Raw genomic sequence first — 20974 nt, forward strand, 5'->3', positions numbered from 1 at the left:
GTTTGCATGACTTCTGATGAATACTCAGTCATAAATTCATACTTATGTTTAGTAAGTAGTATAAATTATTGCTACTTATGTTGTTTTCTGTTGATATAATTATCAGAAATGAATTTTTTTTGTTTTTTTAAATTTTTATTAACATTTTCCATGATTATAAAATATATCCCATGGTAATTCCCTCCCTCCCCACCCCCACACTTTCCTGTTTGAAATTCCATTCTCAATCATATTACCTCCCCACAGAAATGAATTTTTAAAAAATTTAAAATATTTTTTTATTTGCAAAAGACATACAGAGAATGCCAGGCCTCCCAGCCACTGCAGATGAACTCTAGATGTATGTGCCACCTTGTGCATCTGGCTTTATGAGGGTACTAGGGTATCTAACACTAGGGCATTAGGCTTTATAGGCAAGTTCCTTCCTTAACTGCTGTTCCATATCTAGCCCCAGAGAATTTTTTTTTTGAGGTAGGGTTTCACTCTAGTCAAGGCTGACCTGGAATTCACTGTGTAGTCTCAGGGTGGCCTCAAACTCATGGTGATTCACCTACCTCTCTGCCTCCCAAGTGCTGGGATTAGAGGCATGTACCACTATGCCTAGCTCCAGAGACAATTTTAATTTATTTATTTTTAGTTATTTATTTAATAGAGAACGAGGGTGAGGGAGAGAGAGAGAGACAGAATGGGTGTGCCAGGGACTCCAGCCACTGGAAACAAACTCGAGACATGTGTGCACCCTTGGGTATCTGGCTAATGTGGGTCCTGGGGAATCGAACCTGGGTCCTTTTGCTTTGCAGGTAAATACCTTAACTGCTAAGCCATTCCTCCAGCCCCAGAGATGATTTTTTTTATCTTAGTTGTTTTCAGATGATTAAACATGAACTTTTCCTAAACATAATACTGTGACCTCTTCTTTTTTTTTATGACAGTTTTAATAGTCATATAGATTGGAAGAGAGAAAGTATTCCTTTAGAATGTTATGGGTTTTAATTTTTTATAACAGTATTTTTATATATCAAGTGAAATTTTTTTTTATTATTTTTTGTTGTTGTTTTGTGGTGTTCTTTTTGTTTTTTGAGGTAGGGTCTCACTCTAGCCCAGACCTAGAATTCACTGTGTAGTCTCAGGGTGGCCTTTAACTCACAGTGATCCTACTATCTCTACCTCACAAGTGCTGGGATTAAAGGTGTGCACTATCACACCTGGCTGAAATTTGGCTTTAAAATACTTGTTTTAAAGAAATTCATTTTTATTTAGTTAGTGGATCTCAAGTTGTTTTTTTTTTAAGATTTATTTTATTTATTTATTTATTCATGCATGTGGTGTGTAGTCCCAGGCTGGCCACAAATTCACAGTGATTCTCCTACCTCTGTCTCCCAAATGCTGGAATGCCGGAATGTGTCACCATGCTTGGCCACCTTCTCTTTTTTTAAACTTAATATTAATCTAGTTCCAGGTATTAGTTTGAATTTCACATCCACCTGCCTTTTAGATAACTGATTTTGATTTTATTTTAATAGGTACTTATTATATGTTACTTCTTACAAACAATGGATTTTTTTATATTACAAACCTTCAGCTTTTAAAAATTGATCAAGGTAGGTAATATACTCTCTTATTGATTTGCAACATTATTTATTAGTTTTCATATATCTTTTTAAATTGTTTTAATATTATTTATTTATTTATTTATTTCCTTATTTATGGGAAAGATGGAGACAGAGACACAGAGAGTGTGAGCACACCAGGGCATCCTGACACAGCAAATGAACTCTAGATGCATGTGCCACGTTGTACATCTGGCTTTGTGTAGGTACTGGAGAATTGAGTCAAGGCTGTCTGGTTTTACAAACAAGTGCCTTTAGCCAGTAAGCCACCTATCCAGCCCCTTAAATATTCTTTTTTTTTAAATGTGCATTTTTATTCTTTTTATTTATTTATTTGAGAGGGGCGGGAGGGAGGGTACGAGCATGCCAGGGCCGCCAGTCACTGCATACAAATTTCAGACCTATGCACCCTTTGTGCACCTGGCTTACGTGGGTCCTGGTGAATCAATCTGAAGTCCTTTAGCTCTGCAGGCCAGCACCTTTACCACAAAGTGATCGTACAAGCCCCAATTACTCTTGTTAGTTTTAATTGTTTCTTGAAGTATGTTCTCACTCTAACTCAGGCTGACTTAGATCTTACTCTGTAATCCCAGGCTGGCCTTGAACTCATGGCGATCCTTTACCTATGCCTCCTGAGGAAATATTTCTTGAAAGAATAATTTAGTTCAGCCGGGTGTGGTGGCACACACCTTTAATCCCAGCACTCGGGAGGCAGAAGTAGGAGGATTGCCATGAGTTCAAGGCCACCCTGAGGCTACATAGAGAATTCCAGGTCAGCCTGGGCTAGAGTGAGACCCTACCTTGAAAAAGCAAAAAAAAAAAAAAAAAAAAAAAAAAGAAGAAGAATTTAGTTCAATTGCATCCTATGTTACTGGACATATTTCAAATATACTTTGCTAGAGATCTGAAAAAATATATTTGATTATAGACTTTAAACAGTTGACAGCTTAGTTGGGAAGCAAATAAGGTAACACAATAATAAATGTCTTTGGGGGGGCTAGAGAGATAGCTTAGTGGTTAAGCCATTGCCAGTAAAGCCCAAGGACCTTGGTTCAAGGTTCGATTCCCCAGGACCCATGTTAGCCAGATGCTCAAGGGGGTGCACATGTCTGGAATTTGTTTGCAGTGGCTGGAGGCCCTGGCGTGCCCATTCTCTCTGTCTGCATCTTTCTCTCTCTGTTGCTCTTAAATAAATAAATAAAAATAAACATAAATTAAAAAAATAAAAATAAATGGATTTTTGGTGAAGGATCATAGAAATGGAAAGGACTGAGTTTCTTTTTTTAATTATTTTTATTTTATTATTATTATTTTCCAATAAAAAAATAAAAATGTTTACAATTTGACTTTGGTGGGGGTCACAGATGGAGCATCAGGCTATATAGGCCAGCATGGCCCTGAATTCTTGATAGTCCCTGCCTCAGCCTCTTGAGTGCTGAGATTACAGGTGTGTGTCACATCTGATCCAGTAAGATTTCTTGTCTCCATTTCACACGAGGAAGGGGTGGACCAGGTACTTCTTTCACCCTCCCCATCAGCATCCATTCCTGGGTCCCAAAGCCTCAGGCTTCAAGTATTGAGTTCAGTGTCCGCCTCCGCTTTGCCACTGCACTCTGCTGCTGTTCCCAAGCCTCTCGTCGTTCCAGGTAGTCAGGGCCACATTCCCAGCCACGTGGTGGCCAAAAGGATCTTTTATCAGCTCCTGGCTCTGCTCCCCCAACTCAGCAGCAATTTCCTTCTGGGCCCCCAAAACTGCTCCGCTCCAGATGGCATCTAGTACACAGCTGCCATGGCGGCTACAGACCAGAGCTACATATTGTCCCTTTAGGGTCCTCAGTACACAGTGACGCTGCGGAGGGACTAGTCAGGATGGCATCAAGTACATGGGAGCCAGCAGGGCTCTGGACCTGAGCTACAAGCTGTGGTCCTGACAAGGCACTCATACTTCGAAGCACAAGACCTGGGTGGGAGAAGTATAGCAGATGCTGGAGCAGCAGAGACCCAAGTACTGTTACTTCCCCGGGAGCTCTGGCTGAGGCCATTTCCACCTGGTGCTCCGCAGGCACTGCGCCGTCCACCTCCAGTAGTTCATAGTACACCTCATAAGCCATCAAAGTGGCAAGGAGAGGCAAACAGGCTGCTTGTCGGGAGGAGGGCTCTGCACAATGGAATGCCTCCAACAACAGCTGTAAGACCTGGGCTTGGTGAACCCCAACTATGCGCCGGCCTCCATGAGGGCAACGACTACTCCTGTGTGGCCTGAGCCAGTATAGCTTCCAGGGCAGGGCTCAGCTCCTCAACCACGGGGGAAAGCAGCTCAGGGCTAGTGATTGCATTCAATAAGCGCTGCAAAGGGAAATTAGCAATGGGATGTGCAGCCAAGGTCTGCAGCTGACCCTGGAAGTGATCCTCAAACAGGCATTTGAGCCTTGGGGGCTCCAATACCAGCAGCACTTGTTCCAAGAGTCTGGAGCTCGTCTGATCCCGCAAAAATAGTGGTAGAGGACTGCCATCTGCTGAGGAATTGCAAGTACTCCGGTAACCAATCACAGCACTACAGAGATGCGCACAAAATTGAGGCAGTTTGCAGTGTAACATCTGTAAGGCCACTTGAAGACAGAAGCTGGAGATCTTGTCAGTGATAAACACAGCAGTCTTTAGAAAACAGGAGCTCAAGTCCTGAAGACAATTCAAGAAGGCTTCAGGGACCTCAAAATCAGTTGGCTTACATTCCCGAGCTGTGGTTCTTTGTGCTTCAGATGATTGGGAGCCACGAGGCCTGGCTTTCTCAGACTCCAGAAGTGTCCCTCCTAACACCTGCAACAGAGTTCTAACCACGAAGCTACCATGTGTGTTTCCACAGTAGAAAAGAAAATCACCACAGTTCAGAAGCTATTCCCAGGACTAGCTCCTCCACAGTCTCGGAGGGACCATTCTTCCCATCTTCTTCTTCCTCTTCTGCAGGACTTCCCAGCAATCGAGGCAGCTGCAGCAAAGCACTTTGCAATACATGCACCCCACATCGATGACAGGCCACGGAGCGCAAGTCGGAGCGCAGAGCAGCCCATACTCGGCATAGCGATTTCGAAGGACTGAACTCCAACAACTCCTGTAGCATTTCACTGCCAGTCCTGTTGGTGGCCAAAGCTAGAGCTTGAGCCTCACTTCCTTCAAAATATTGTGCACCATCAACTCAAGTTCTTCCCCAGCCTCGGGCGCCTCTCAGCGCGGACAGCGCGTGGGAAATACCCCAGCGCCTCGGGGCTCAGGCGTGCGAGAGCGGCAGGAGGCTGGCACAGGGGCGGTCGCCCCAACCGGTCCGTGCGCCCCCGCCTGTCGCCGGCCCAGACGTGGCGCCTGGCCTGCAGAGGAGAGCCTATTTTTTATTTTATTTATTTGAGAGCGACAGTCAGATAGAAAGAGAATGGGCGCACCTAGGCCTTTAGCCACTGCAAACGACCTTCAGACACAAATGCCAGCTTGTGCAACTGCTTTATGTGGTTTCTGGGGAATCGAACCTGTGTCCTTTTTCTTCATAGGCGAGTACCTTAACCCTAAGCCATTTCTCCTGCCTTACTGAGTTTTAATAGTGTAGAACAATAATGTGTAGTGCATCAAGTGACTGGTTTGGACCATACTGCTTTCTGAGCCAGGGAAGACTGAGAGGGAAGTTGTTCTGTGCAAACTCTGGTAACATCTACGATGTGTTAGGCCCTCCGTATGTAACAAGATTTTAGATACATTATTTTCTGAAGTTAAATTTTTTTATTTTATTTTAGAGAAAGATAGAGAGAATTGCCATGCCAGGGCCTCAGCCACTGAATTTGAACTCCAGATGCTTGCCCCACCTAGTGGGCATGTGCGACCTTGCACTTGCCTTACCTTTGTGTGTCTGGCTTAAGTGGGATCTGGAGAGTCGAACACAAGTCCTTAGGCTTTGCAGGCAAGCTCCTTAACTGCTGAGCCATCTCTCCAGCCCCATTTTCTGTAGTTTAATGAAGGAGCTAGACAGATAAAAGAAGAGCTGTTATGACACAGAGTGAGAAGTGAATAGAGGTAAGACTTCAAGTTCTCCGTTTAATCCCAGCCCCAGGGAGGCTGAGGCAGGATCACTGTGACTCCAAGGCCAGCCATGGCTAAAGTAAGACCCTTCCTCAAAACTTTAACAAGAAAAAAGTAGTAAGAGAGGTAGAGGAAGAAGACCCTTTAAGTATGAAGAAACTTGGGAAGGGTGATACAAAAATGTGGTTTGGCTTGTGTCCTAGCTATGACATGTTCTCCCTGGGGGTATCATTTGTAGAGGCTGACAAATTTATTAGTTCTGTGTTCTTTGACCTAGTTTGCATTTCACTTTGACACAAAACAGGCAACATGCTATTTTTAGTTTGCAGAAACTTGTTTGTTGATTGATGCTATAAGTTTAGTCTGCTTTCTTTTTCTTTTTCTTTTTTTTTTTTTTTTTTTTTTTTTGCAGCAATTGAGAACAAAGACTTGAATACAGCCAAGAAGGTAAGAAAACAAAATCAAGCCAGGAGTGGTGGCACATGCCTTTAATCCCAGCACGTGGGAGGTCAAGGTAAGGGGGGTCTAAATGAGTTCAAGGCCACCCTGAGACTACATAGTGAGTTCCAGGTCAGCCTGGGCTAGAGTGAGACCCTACCACAAAACCAGACAAACCCAAAAATCATATTGTTATCTTTACGCTTACATTTAATATCATTGTAGTGAGACCCTACCACAAAACCAGACAAACCCAAAAATCATATTGTTATCTTTACGCTTACATTTAATATCATTGTAGACATTGCTCCTGTATATAATTTTCCCTCTGGCTCATATTTATCCTCCCTTCTCTTCCCTCCCCTACCTTGTCCCTCCCTTCTTCCCTCCCTCCCTTCCTTCCATTCATCCATCTTCCCTCCCTCCCTCTCTCATCCCTTCCTCCTTCTTTTTTTCCTGCCTTTCTTTCAATTGATATTTTAGAAGTTACTGTGATATAACATTTTAGTAACATTTCTGTTTAAAAACATGTTTATAGTTGATTGATATGAAAAGATTTGTGTGGGGCATAAATATGTTTTAATCTCTTTTTTTGTTTTTTGTTAATTTTGCAGCTACAAGGACAGCTCAAATCTAGTTTTATTTGTACTGAAAATTATCATTGTCTTGGTTGTCTCAATCTTGTGACTGGAGAATTTGCAAGTGGAACTACTATGATAATTGGGGTAATTCTTATTAATATTTTTAGTTTATTTTGTTTAATATTATTATTATTTTTTTCAAGTAGGGTCTCACTCTAGTCCAGGCTGATCTGGCTTTGAACTCAGCAATCCTCTTATCTCTGCCTCTTTTTTTTTCCCCCCTTTTCCCTTTTTATTGACAGCTTCCATACTTACAGTAAACCATAATTCCCTCAACTTCCCCACTTTCCCCTTCACAAATCTACACTCCATCATATCCCCTCCCCTTCTCTATTAGTTTCTCTTTTATTATGATGTCATCTTTTCCTCCTATTGTGAGGATCTTGTGTAGGTAGTGTCAGGCACTGAGAGGTCATGGAGATCAAGGCCAATTTCTGTCTGGTCAATTGCACTCTAAGCAGTCCTACCCTGCCTTTGGCCCTTTCCCCCACCTCTTCCGCAGTGGCCCCTGAACCTTGGAAATTATGGTAGAGACGTTTCACTGCTGAACACTCCTCCGTCATGTCTTCTCAGCACTGTGGTGTCTTTTGGGTCATTCCAGTGGTCACCAACATCTAAAAAAAGAAGCTTCTTTAACCAAAAGCGACAGTAGCTGGGCATAGTGGTGCATGCCTTTAATCCCGGCACTTGGGAGGCAGTTATCTCTGCCTCTTGAGTGCTGGGATCAAAGGTGTGCAGCCCCACACCCGGATAGTATTTGTTGGAGAGAAATGGAGAGAGAGAGAGTGAGAAGCATGCCTGGGCTTCCTGCCACTGCAAACAAACTCCAGACACATGTGCCACTTGGTGCTTCTGGCTTTCTGGGTCATCAGGTTTTGCAAACAAGTACCCTTAACTCCTGAGACATTTCTTCAAACCTTTTCTTTCTTTTTCTTTTTAGTTTTTCTAGTTAAAGTCTCACTCTTAGTCCAGGCTGACCTGGAATTCACTATGTAGTCTCAGGGTGGTCTAGAATTCATGGTGACCCTCCTACCTCTGCCTTCTGAGTACTGAGATTAAAGGCATGTGCCATCATACCCCCCTTTTTTTTTTTTTTTTTTAGTCTTTTGTTTAAATTTTTTTTTTTTTTTAGGTTTTGTTTTCATTTTGAGAGACAGAAAAAACGGCAGAGAGAGAGAGAGAGAGAATGAGGAGTCTACCAGGGCCTTCAGTCACTGTGAATGCACTCCAGATGCATGCACCCCCTTGCGTACGTGTGTGACATTGCACTCTTGCATCACTGTGTTTGGCTTGTGTGAGACCTGTAGATTCAAACATGAGTTCTTAGGCTTCACAAACAAGTGCCTTAATTGCTAGGCCATCTCTCCAGCCCTAAATATTTTTTACTATATTCATTTGAGAGAGAAAGAGGCAAATAGGGAGAGATGGATGCTGCAAATGAGTTCCTGATGCGTGGGCCACTTTGTGCATTTGGCTTTATGATGGCACTGGGAAATTGAACCTGGGTCTTTAGGCTTTTGCAGGCAACCACTGTAGCCACTGAGTAATTTCTCTAGCCTCCCTGCCTTTTTTTTGAGGTAGTATCTTGCTCTAGCTCAGGCTCACCATTCACTATGTACTCTTAGGTTGGCCTTGAACTCACAGCACTCCCCCTGCCTCTGCATGCTAATTGCTGGGTTAAAGGTATACATCACTATACCTAGCCTCCAGCCCTTTTTAAGTTTTTGTTGACTAATGTTTTTTTTTTCACTATTATCTTTTCAGTTAAATTACAAATTAATTTTTCTGTAGTACATAATACATTTTGGCTGTAGCTCATTAGAGTGCCTGCCTAGCCCAAACAAGGCCTTAGAGATTCATCCGCCAACAATAAAACATGCTAGTTGAGATTGGAAAAAAAAAAAAAAATATATATATATATATATATATATATATATATATATATATGTGTTAAACATTTTTATTGCATACAACTTTCATATTTCTTTTTTTTTTTTGGAAGGTTCACATCTTAGAACAAAATTTGTAACTGGAGCTGGAGAGATAGCTTAGCACTTAAGGTACCTGCCTACAAAACCTAACGATCCAGGTTTTATATCCTGGTACCACATAAGCCAGATGCACATGGTGTTACATGTGTCTCAAGTTCATTTGCAGTGGCTAGGAGCCCTGTTGTGTCCATTCCCATTCTTTCTCTTTCTCTCTCTCTCTCTCAAGTAAATCAAAATAAAATATTAAAAAATTTTGTAGCTGTTGTTTTATTTTCACTTTTCCAGGGAATTGGTAATTCTACAATTTCAAAATGGGAACAAGATTCTACCAGAAAAGAAATGACAATTAAGAACCTTGTTGATGCAGAGATCATCAAAGGTAAAACTAAGTTACTAAAACTAATACTTGAGGTTTATTAGTTGGAATTTTTATGCTAATATACTGGGGCTAGAATATGGACCATTTTATATATTTATTGCATTTTTTTTCAGGCAAGCCTGATAGACTGGCAATGTTTTTTTTTTTTTTTAATATGTGAAAGAGAGAGAAAGGGAGAATTGGCGTGCCAGGTCCTTCAGCCACTGTAATTGAACTCCAGTTGTGTGTGCCACCTTGTGTATATGTGTGACCTGTGCACCTGGCTTACATAGGACCTGGAAAGTCAAACATGGGTTGTATCTCTCTAACTTCTGAATTTTTTTTTTTTTTTTTTTTTTGAGGTAGGATCTCACTCTGGTCCAGGCTGACCTGGAATTCACTATGTAGTCTCAAGTTGACCTTGAATTCATGGCAGTCCTCCAAAGTTGGCCTCCTGAGTACTGGGATTAAAGGCATGCGCCACCACGCCCGGCTAGTTTGCAATTTTAATAGAGCTATATGTAATATTGAAATAAAATTTTTACCATCTTGTTTTCTCTTACAGGTGCAAAGAAGTTTCAGCTGATTGACAATCTGCTTTTTGTGCTTGATACTGATGTATGTTTTGATACTTCTCCTTTACTGTTTTAATTTCCTTCTTTTTTTTCTTTTTCTTTCTTTTTTTTTTTGGTTTTTTTTTTTTTGGTTTTTTGAGGTAGGGTCTCCCTTTAGCCCAGGCTGACCTGGAATTCATTATGTAATCTCAGGGTGGTCTCGAACTCACGGCGATCCTCCTACCTCTGCCTCCCAAGTGCTGGGATTAGAGGAGTGCGCCACCATACCCGGCTTAATTTCTTTATTTTATTTTCATTTGACTGTGATAGTGATTAACCCAGGGCCTTCTAAATGCCAGGCAAGCGCTATACCACGGAGCTATACCGTCAGCCCTGACAAGTTTATGAGTAAAAGTGTTGTCAGATTTAGACAAGGATGTTAGCATGTGGGTAGTGGGAGAGTTACAGTTTTGTGTATTAGGCTTTATTTCAGTGTGTGTATCAAGATAACGTACTAAAATTTAAATTCATACTGTGACAAAGACACAGGTAGAATGTGTCTTTTGCAGCATGTGCTCAGTATGTGGGATATTTGCACTCTCAGTCCTGTGTGGAACTGGCCTTCTCTTCACATAGAGGACTTTCTTCTTACTACAGAAGTAGATTCTCCTTCGTCACTCACCGGGTATGGTATGACTAGCTGGTAAAGTTTCCTTCTTTTAGCACTCATTTCTTGTCTGGTTTTGTTCAGGTCATTTCATTTGCTATGTTTTGTGTTCTAAATCACTGAGAAAGTCTGATAGACTAATGACAGACCAGTTCTTTCTATTCCTATTTTCCCTGGGAACAAATAGCTAATGTGAACCTCTGAGTACTTATGTTAGAAAAATTATCAGTTTGGGACTTGTACCTGAAGAAAGAAATCGAGTGTCTTCTTTATGACTCCCTTTTAATCTTATGTAAAGATATCACTTTAAGTTAGGTAACATGTAGTAATTGGCATGGCTTATTTAATTTGAGCTACTTTTCTGTTTTAGGCAAGGAATTACAAATCTTAAATTGGTAGTGTTGACAACTACAACTAATAAGAAGGTATTGGAAATTTTTATTTTATACTTGTCCATGTTATTATTAGCTAGAAACAGCTTTTACTAATCAGGTCTGATGGAGATCTATACTTCCAACTACTAGGCAGTCTGAGGCAGCATGATTGCAAATTCAACGCTTGCCTTAGCTATAAAGAGAAGTATCGTTTATGAATAAAAAGTACATGTCAAAGCCAGGCATGGTTGCCCACGCCTTTAATTCCAGCCCTCGGGAGGCAGAGGTAGGAGGATCACTGAGTTCGAGGCCACCCTGAGACTACATAGTGAGTTCCAGGTCAGCCTGGGCTAGAGTGAGACCCTACCTCGAAAATCTAAGAATAAATAAATAAATAGGTATCAGATACACTGACGAAATATTAATCCTTAGATCACATTGACTCCTGACAAATAATCCTGTAGAACTATTCCATTTTTATTTATTTGTTTATTTTTATTTTGGGGCTATTATTTTAGTCTCAGAGTGGTCTTTAACTCATGGTGATCCTCCTACCTCTGTCTCTTGAGGGCTGGGATTAAAGGCTACACCACTGCACCAGTCTTGGCTCAGCTCTGCATTTGAAACTGAGTGTTTTAGGAATGAAAAACATACGTAAGAGGGTTTTTTTTTAAATTTTTTTTATTTGATTTTTTTTTTCTTTTCACAATTTTTATTAACATTTTCCATGAAAAAAATATATTTTATTCATCTATTTATTTGAGAGAAAAAGAGGCAGAGAATGAGAGAGAGAGAGAGAATGGGAGCGCCAGGGCCTCCAGCCACTACAAACGAACTGCAGAAGTATGCGCCCCCTTGTGTATCTGGCTTTCGTGGGTCCTGGAGAATCGAACCGGGACCCTATAGCTTTGCAGGCAAATGCCTTAACTGCTAAGCCATCTCTCCAGCCCTACATAAGAGTTTATTAGAGGTAGGCATGGTTTGCACACCTATAATCCTAGTACTCAGAATATGGAGGCAGGGTGATCATGTGTTGGAGGTCTTGGCTTTGTTGTGAGTTGAGGCCAGTCTGAGCTACGTAGATAGGGAGATCCTATCTCAGCCCAAGCACTAGGGATGCCTAGCATCCGGGAGACATTGGATTCAAACTCTAGGACTGAAAAAGAAAGTAAGAGGATAGAGAGAGGGAGGAAGGAGAGAAAAGACAGGGAAAGGGTAGGGCAAGGAAAAATGAGAGGGAAGAGAAGGGTTTCTTAGGGTAATTCTTGTAATGTTCTGGCACTAAGCAATTAAGAATTATGAAGGGAGCTTAGATAGATTTATTTTCATTCTACAGATGGAAAAGATGAGATAAAACATTGTTTTTTTATTTTTGATTTTTTGAGATGGGGTCTCGCTCTAACTCAGGCTGACTTGGAATTCACTATGTAGTCTCAGGGTGGCCTTGAACTCACAACAATCCTTCTACCTTTGCCACCCAAGTGCTGGGATTAAAGGTATATGCCACCACACCTGACGTTTGTTTTGTTTTTTTTGAGGTAGGATCTCACTTTAGTCCTAATTCCAGGCTGAACTTTCTTTGTAGCCCAGGCTGGCCTCAAACTCACCATAATATTCCTAGTACTGGGATTAAAGGTATGAATCACCACCCTTGGCAATGGAACACAGTTTTGTATGTAGTATCTGAGTAACAGTAACAAGTCTATATGTAAAAGAGTTTTGTATGTACTTAGCCTTTAACCAGATGTTCTAATACATGATCTTGATTGTGAAGTGCTATTTAGAGTTTGAACATTTATGTTGGTCTGCTAAATTGTTTTGTATTTTTCTTAGATGAAAAACCTCATGGTATATTCATTGCCGACAATGGAAATGCTCTATTCTTTGGAAGTGTCTAGTATTTCTTCTCTGGGTCAAATAGGAATTAGCACAGTAAGTTTATGCATATTTTAAACACTTTATAATCAATTTTTTTCCAGGGCTGGGATGATGGCCGAGCAGTTAAAAGGCATATGCTTGCAAAGCCTGCCAGTCCATGCTTGGCATTCCAGTAGCCATTGTCGAGCCAGATGCACAAAGTGGCACATGTATCTGGAGTTTGTTACTCTAGTAATTGCAAATACCTTTGATATTTTAATTTTTATTCTTATGAAATTGTAAAAAGTATATTTATTAAAAATATTTATAATTGTGCTGGGCATGGTGGCACATACCTTTAATCCCAGCACTTGGGAGGCAGAGGTAGGAGGATCACCGTGAGTTTGAGGCCACCCTGAGACTGCGTAGTGAATTCCAGATCAGCCTGGACTACAGTGAAACTCTACCTCGAAAAACAAAAACAAAAACAAAGCAAACAAAAAAATATATATATAGTAACAATAGATCTAAAATAACTAAGAGCATATTCATAAGGATCACTAAAGCAGTAATTAATGAAAAGCAGAACATAATTAAAAACAAGGCAATATTTAATTAATATTTTAACTTTAATCATGTTTTTGTTATATGTAGGATACTTTATACCTTCTGGAAGGAATTTGCAAAAATGATCCTAAGTAAGTCATTCTTTATTAATTATTTACTCATTAAAAATTAAAATAAAAAAGTTACTCATTAATAGAAACTGACAGTGACACTTACCTGATTTTTTTTTTTAGCCTGTCTGAAGACTCTGTCTCTGTTTTAGTACTTAGATACCTTACAGAAGCTTTACCAGAAAACAGGTAATTTCTCATTTTCTTTCAAGCCTTACCCTTTAATGAAAATCTTAAATTCTGTGATGAAGCATTTAATGAAATTTCTATTCCAACATTTTCAGATTGAGTCGATTACTTCACAAACATAGATTTGCAGAAGCTGAGAGCTTTGCCATTCAGTTTGGACTAGATGTTGAGGTAGGAATTCATTTACTCATTTGTTCATTGAACAGACGTTTCTTGGTGTAGTAGAGGATGAGGATGACCAAGAGCAGCTTGTGGGAAAAAGGTTCATTGTGGCTTTCAGACTCCAAGAGAAGCTCCACATTGGCAGGGGAAAACAATGACATGACCAGACTGTGTACATCCCCCCTCACTAACATCAGGTGTACAATGTCAACAGGAGAGTGTGCAAAACACTGGGAAAGGGAAACTGGCTGTAATACCCATAAGCCCACCCCCAACAATACACTGTCTCCAGGAAGCGTTAATTCCCAAATCCCTATCAGCTGGGAACCTAGCATCCGGAACACCAAAGCTTATGGGGGACACTTGAATCAAACCACCACATTCTGTCTCTGGCCCCAATAAACTGATAACCATCCATTTTTTCAAGTTCCCATAGTTTTTTTTACTACTTTTATTTATTTATGAGAGAGAGTGAAAGAGAGAGAATGAGAATGTCAAGGCTTCTTGCCATTGCAAACGACTGCAGATGTATGCACTGCTTTTCTCATCTGGCTTTACATGGGACATGGAGAATTGAACCTTTTTCTTTGGCCTTGCAGCTAAGCCATCTCTCCAGCCCCCCATAGTTCTTTTTTTTTTTTTTTTTTTTTGAGGTAGGGTCTCACTCTAGCCCAGGCTGACCTGGAATTCACTATGTAATCTCAGGGTGGCCTCAAACTCATGGTGATCCTCCTACCTCTGCCTTGCAAGTGCTGGGATTAAAGGTGTGCGCCACCATGCCAACCCCCATAGTTTTTAATAAATCCTAATGATGTTCAAACATCCCCACAATCCAAGGCCTTTTAACTGAGCCATAATGCCATAAAATAACATCAAAAACTCCATATTGGCACAAAATAAACATTCACACTGCGAAAGATGGCCTTGGGCATAGCAAAGAAATACTCAAGCGATACATGATTTAAAGTGGGCAAACACTACACTGTGTAGCTCCAAGTCCGACAACTCTAGCGAGTGACAAGTCTCCAAGTCCAGTAATTCTAAGCAGCAACGAGTCTCTGGAGTTCCAATTCCACCCCTCTAGCTAGGCTACTCACAGTCCTGGAAAACCTCATCCAGTGCTGGCAGCTCTCCTTGGCAGCCATCTCGTGGTCCTGGCATTACCACTGGGTCTCCACTGCAACCCACAGTTCATCCTCATGATTCCATGGGGTCTCCATGCAGGCATCCAGCAAACCTGCTTCACACTGCCCATGGCTGTTTCCAAAACACAAGACCGTGTTACAAACTCAGGGACCCTCTCTTTCCTGCATTTCTTATTTATACTCTACAATATCAGGTAGGGTGCCAATTTGTTAATCCAGGGGGAATAAAGCAGACTTGGAGCAACAGGACACTCTTTGAGCACTCAGACCCCTTCAAAAGAGTCTCCATTTTTCCTTTTGCCTCAGTGCAGGTCAACTGGCCCAATCTCAATGGTTGTAATCTCTCATGTAATTGCAGCTGAATGGGCAGCAGTTTCAGCTCAAAGATTTCATATCTGTGCCATATCCCTCTGCTCACACCAATTCATTTTTATGTAAAGCAGTCCTGTACAACTTCTCAGGACATGAACATAACAAGCCTGTCACAGAAATTGCTTCTAGCCCTGTCCAAGCAAAGCTCTTTATCAGCCTCATAAGCCAAGCCTCACAGTCCATAGTTCTTACTGCATTCAGGTCTTTCAACTTTGACCAGAACAGTCCATCAAGCTGTACTTAAAGCACTGGAAGGCATCTGTTAGGCCAAGGTTTCAAATCCTTCCACATTCCTCTTGAAAATCAGCCTCAAAAGGTCAAAGCCACACAGTCAGGAGTCTAGAAGCAATCCCACTATTCTGGTACCAACTGTTGCAGTCAGGTTCTCATTGCTAGTAAAAATCACCTGACCAAGAGCAGCTTGTGGAGAAAAAAGGTTTATTTTGGCTTACAGACTCGAGGGCAAAGCTCCACATTGGCAGGGGAAAACGATGACATGAGCAAAGGGTGGGCATCAACCCCTCACCATCATCAGGTGGACAAAAGCAATAGCAGAGTGTGCCAAACACTGGCAATGGGAAACTGGCTACAATAGCCATAAGCCTGTCTCCAACAATACGGTGCCTCCAGGAGGCACCAATTCTCAAATCCCCATCAGCTGGGAACCTAGCACCCAGAACACATAACTTTATGGGGGACACCTGAATCAAGCCATCATACCGTCCCCTTAATTCCTCCCATTTTCTCCCTTCCTCATAGCCCCTTTCTAGGGTACTGGCCTCTGCTGCAGAATTTATTCCAACTCACATATAAGTCCAAACATTTGTAGCTAGGATCCACATGTGTGAGAGACGTGATATTTGGCTTTCTGGGCCTGAGTTACCTCTCTAGGTATAATCCCTTCCAGGTCCATCCATTTCCCTGCACATTTCATAATTTCATTTTTCTTTACCATTGAATAGTTCTCCATTGTGTAAATGTGCCACATCTTCATTATCCACTCATCAGTTGAGGGACATGTGTGCCGGTTCCATTTCCCAGCTATTGTAAATAGAGTGGCAATAAACATGAATGAGCAAGTATCTCTAAAGTAGTGTGATGCATTATTAGGATATATGCCTAGGTGTGATATAACTGGGCTATGTGGTAAATGTATTTTTAGCTATTTCAGGAGCCTCCACACTGATTTCCACAATGGCTGTATCAGATTACACTCCCACCAACAGTATAGAAGAGTTCTTTTTCTGCTTCCTTGCCAGCGTTTATTGTCATTTCATTTTTTTAAACATACTTTATTTATTTACTTGAGAGAGAGAAGGAGGGAGAGAGAGAATGGGCACTCCAGGGCATCCAGCCAGTGCAGACAAACTCCAGACGCATGTGCCACCTTGTGCATCTGGTTTAGGGTGGGTCCTGGAGACTGGAACTGAGAGCCTTTGGCTTTGCAGGCAAACACCTTAACCATTAAGCCATCTCTCCAGCCCTTATAATTTGTTTTTTTGATGATAGCCATTCTGATAAGAGTAAGACGGAATCCAAAATGTTTTAAAAAATTTTTTTTAATCTTTATTTTAGAGAGAGAGAGAGAGACAGAGATAGAACTGGCTTGCCAGGGCCTCAGCCACAGAAGTCGAACTCCAGACACTTGCACCACCTAGTGGGCATGTACAACCTTGAGCATGCCTCACCTTTGTGCTTCTGGATAACCTGGGAGCTAGAGAGTCAAAAATCTTGGTCAATGGGCTTCACAGGCAAGTGTCTTAACTGCTAAGCCATCTGTCCCACCCTAAATGTATTTTTAATTTGCATTTCCCTGATGGCTAAGGGTGTAGAGCATTTTTTAGATGTTTATGTGCCATCTGTGTTTCTTCTTTTGAAAACTCTCTACTTAGTTCCATGGCCCATTTTTTAGTTGGGTTGTTTAATTTCCTTTTTTTCTTTCTTTTTTTATGAGAGAGAGAGAGAGAGAGAGAGAGAAAGAGAATGTGAGAGAGAGAGAGAGAGAGAGAGAGAATTGGCATGCCAGGGACTCCAGCCAAGTAATCAAACTCCAGACACATGCACCACCTTGTGTGCATGTGTGACTTTGCACATGGGTCACCTGTGCATCTGGTTTACGTGGGATCTGGGGAGTAGAGCATGGGTCCTTAGGCTTCACATGCTAGCATCTTAACTGCTAAGCCCTCTGGCCCTGATTTCTTTTATGTTTATTTTGTTGTTGTTTTTGTTTTTCAAGGTATGGTATAAATGTAGTCCAAGCTGACCTGGATTTCACTGTGAAGACTCAGGCTGGCCTCAAACTCACAGCGATCCTCCCAAGTGCTGGGATTAAAGGCGTGTGTTACCACTCCCTGCTCACTTATATCATTTTTTTTTTTTTTAAACTTTTTTTTTTTGTTCATTTTTTATTTATTTATTTGAGAGCGACAGACATAGAGAGAAAGACAGATAGAGGGAGAGAGAGAGAATGGGCCCGCCAGGGCTTCCAGCCTCTGCAAACGAACTCCAGACGCGTGCGCCCCCTTGTGCATCTGGCTAACGTGGGACCTGGGGAACCGAGCCTTGAACCGGGGTCCGTAGGCTTCATAGGCAAGCGCTTAACCGCTAAGCCATCTCTCCAGCCCACTTATATCATTTTTAAATATATATATTTTTAATTCATTAATATATCTGAGAGAGAAAGAATGGTGCATCAGGGCCTACAGCCACTGCAAATGAACCCTGGACACATGCCCCACCTTGTGTATCTGGCTTTTGTGGGTCCTGGGGAATTGAACCGAGGTTCTTTGTCTTTGCAGGCATATGCTTTAAACGCTAAGCCCTCTCTCCAGCCCAAGATATATTATTACTAACTTACTATTATCATACTATTTAATAAAGCTCTAAGACTTATTCCTCCTACTCCAGCCTCGAACTAGAGAGTGAGGTCTATCTCCTCAGCCTGGGATAGTGTGAGACCCTACTTCACCCCCCAAAAAAACAAAACAAAACAAAACACTTAACTCCTTCTCTCTTAACTGGAGGTTCGTGCCCTTTGGTGAATACTTTCCCTACCTTCCTCTACTCCTTCTCCCTTTGTTCCTGTAACCAGTATTCTTTTTTTTTTGAGCAACAGGACACTCTTTGAGCACTCAGACCCCTTCAAAAGAGTCTCCATTTTATGGGAAAGTGTGGGGGTGGGGAGGGAGGGAATTACCATGGGATATATTTTATAATCATGGAAAATGTTAATAAAAATAAAAATAAAAAAAAATTTAAAAAAAAAAGAGTCTCCATTTTTCCAATTGTTTTCCAATTCCTCACCTCTATGAGGTCATGCATTGTCATCCTGTGCCTGGCTTATTTCACTTAGCATAATGTCCTACTGGTTGTTCCTTGTGGCCAGAGACAGGTTTTCCTTCTTTTTTAAGTGGCTTAGTAAAATTTCATTGTGTATATACCACATTCTTATCTGTTCATCCATTCATGGATCTTAGGCTGTTGGTATACCTGAGTTCATGTAAAGTTCTTTGTACATTGCTTGACACATTTAGTTAGAACTTGATAAAAGTGGTTTCCATAATTTCTAACAGTCTGGATTATTTTTCAAATAACCAAGAATTACCTTATCCAGGCCATATTTCTGAACCACACAATGATTCGTCGTTTCACGATCACCTGTCTTGTGCAGTTTGCCGAGAGACTATCCTCAGGTATTGTACTTCAAGTCACTGGATGTGCCATGTTTTTGTATTGCAGCTTGTTTACCAAGTAAAAGCAAATGACATATTGGAGAAGCTAGCTTTGATTTCTGTGGAGACCACTGAGCAGACCAGGTGGCATCAGCTTGTAGAGGAAGCTAAGGAAAATCTACATAAAATCCAGGTGTGCTTTCTCAGTCATTAAGTAGAATATTTAGATTGCTGTGTTGACCCACATTACTCACTGTACCTGACACTTCTGAAACAGGATGATGAATTCGTAGTGAATTATTGCCTCATGGCTCAGTGGATAACCTACGAGACAACCCATGAGATGCTTAGTTATGCCAAAGCCAGGGTAAGCTGTTCTGCTTCTCTTCTTCTGAATTTGCTTTCGTCATTTATACATTATATTACCTGAAATACATTTTTTGTTTTTTGTTTATTTTCTCAGCATATCCCATTTTACTGAATTTTACATGCAATTTATTCACATTTTCAGGTTTTATTAGTCTCTTAGGACAAGTTACAATAAAATTTTAATAAAGATGAAAATGATTCAACATTCTAATATTTTAGCATTTTGGGGGACCTTAATGACTATAGTTGTCCTTAAAGCTTGTTACATGGAATTACTATTGCCAGCCTCTTCTAAATTTCTGCAGAAACACATTCTGATAGGCAGATGAATTGGCTGGCTTTGTTTCATTTCTGTGAGGTAGGGTCCACTTCTAGTCAGACTGACCTGAAACTCACTGTGTAGCCGAGGCTGGTCTCAGATTCATGGAGATCTTCCTACCTCTGCTTTAATCTTCTAAGTGCAGGATTTGCAACGTTAGCCATGACATCCAGGTTGTATGTCCTATTTTTGTTTTTTTTTTTGTTGTTGTTTTTTGAGGCAGGGTCTCACTGTTCCAGACTGACCTGGAATTCACTTTGTAGTCTCAGGGTGGCCCTGAACTCACTGCGATCCTCCTACCTCTGCCTCGCAAGTGCTGGGATTAAAGGCGTGTGCTACCACACCTGGCTTGTATGTCCTTTTTTTTTTTTTTAATTTGTGGTTTTTCAAGGTGGGGTCTCAATCTAGCCCAGGCTGACCTGGAATTCACTATGAAGTCTCAGGGTGGCATCGAACTCGGCAATCCTCCTACCTCTGCCTTCCGAGTGCTGGGATTAAAGGTGTGTGCCACCATGCCCGGCTTGTCCTTTTTTTTTTTTTTTTTTGATTCTTTTGTTATATTTATTTATTGAGAGTGACAGTCAGAGAGAGAAAGAGGCAGATAGAGAGAGTAGGCACGCCAGGGATTCCAGCCACTGCAAACGAACTCCAGATGTGTGCGCCCCTTTGTGCATCTGGCTAACTTGGGTCCTGGGGGATTGAGCCTTGAACTGGGGTCCTTAGACTTCACAGGCAAACGCTTAACCACTAAGCCATCTCTCCAACCCTTGTTTTTTTTTTTTTTAACTATATTTTTCATCGTAGCACTATTGAGATAATTTACCTACCATACGATTCACCCACCTAATGTTCAGTGGTTTTTAGTTAATGTGCTGAATTATGTACATCCATCACCACAATCATTTATAGTTTTTCCCTTTTTCTAAGAGTAAATCTATGGAGTTCTCTTCTTATTAACAGTTAATCATTTACTCTAACCTTTAGGTATTTAACTTACTTCCTGTCTCTATTTGATGTGCATATTCAGGGTATTTCCCCCTTTGATGTACTAACCAGGCTCTGTTCTGCTTAGCTTCTAAGATCAGATGAGATCAGGAGTGTTCAGAGTGGTATACCTGTAGAGTATTCTGATTATTTCTTTTATTCCCCCCCCCTTTTTTTTTTTTTTTTTGAGGTAAGGACCCAGTCTAGCCCTGGCTTACCTGGAACTCACTCTGTACTCCCAGGCTGGCCTCTCCTTACAGGGTCTCCTTCCTCTGTCTCCCCCGTGCTAGGTATGCACCACCATACCCAGCAGACCACATTAAAAAAAATTGTGTATTTACTTATTTGACAGAGGCAGACAGAGGGAGAAAGAGTCAGAGAGAGAGAAAGAATGGGTGTGCCAGGGCCTCTAGCCACTGCAAACAAACTCCAGACACGCATGTGTCCCCTTATTCATTTGGCTAACATGGGTCCTGGTTAATCCAGCCTCCAACCGGGGTCCTTAGGCTTCACAGGCAAGTGCTTAACCGCTCA

The 20974-nt window shown here is 41.4% G+C and overlaps 1 protein-coding gene, 1 non-coding gene and 1 pseudogene across 3 annotated transcripts in view; 1 reads left to right on the top strand and 2 right to left on the bottom strand.

Moving 5' to 3' along the window:
* Kntc1 (kinetochore associated 1) overlaps positions 1–20974 on the top strand; it is a 143601-nt gene that overhangs the window by 15150 nt on the left and 107477 nt on the right. For both annotated transcript variants that reach the window (XM_045132346.1, XM_045132344.1), the window contains 13 exons: positions 1524–1601; positions 6085–6119; positions 6725–6835; positions 9028–9121; positions 9666–9718; positions 10224–10339; positions 10692–10746; positions 12529–12627; positions 13207–13250; positions 13353–13418; positions 13514–13589; positions 18836–18961; positions 19046–19135. In XM_045132346.1, coding sequence (XP_044988281.1) covers positions 1524–1601; positions 6085–6119; positions 6725–6835; positions 9028–9121; positions 9666–9718; positions 10224–10339; positions 10692–10746; positions 12529–12627; positions 13207–13250; positions 13353–13418; positions 13514–13589; positions 18836–18961; positions 19046–19135 — 1043 coding nt within the window. The remainder of the gene's footprint in view (positions 1–1523; positions 1602–6084; positions 6120–6724; positions 6836–9027; positions 9122–9665; positions 9719–10223; positions 10340–10691; positions 10747–12528; positions 12628–13206; positions 13251–13352; positions 13419–13513; positions 13590–18835; positions 18962–19045; positions 19136–20974) is intronic.
* Positions 3173–5147, bottom strand: LOC123454168 (annotated as a pseudogene).
* Positions 19348–19478, bottom strand: LOC123454380. Its single transcript, XR_006633346.1, has one exon. It is a non-coding gene; the product is annotated as a small nucleolar RNA SNORA33 (small nucleolar RNA).

This window comes from Jaculus jaculus, chromosome 13 (assembly GCF_020740685.1).
Source record: "Jaculus jaculus isolate mJacJac1 chromosome 13, mJacJac1.mat.Y.cur, whole genome shotgun sequence".
Classification (NCBI taxonomy): domain Eukaryota; kingdom Metazoa; phylum Chordata; class Mammalia; order Rodentia; family Dipodidae; genus Jaculus; species Jaculus jaculus.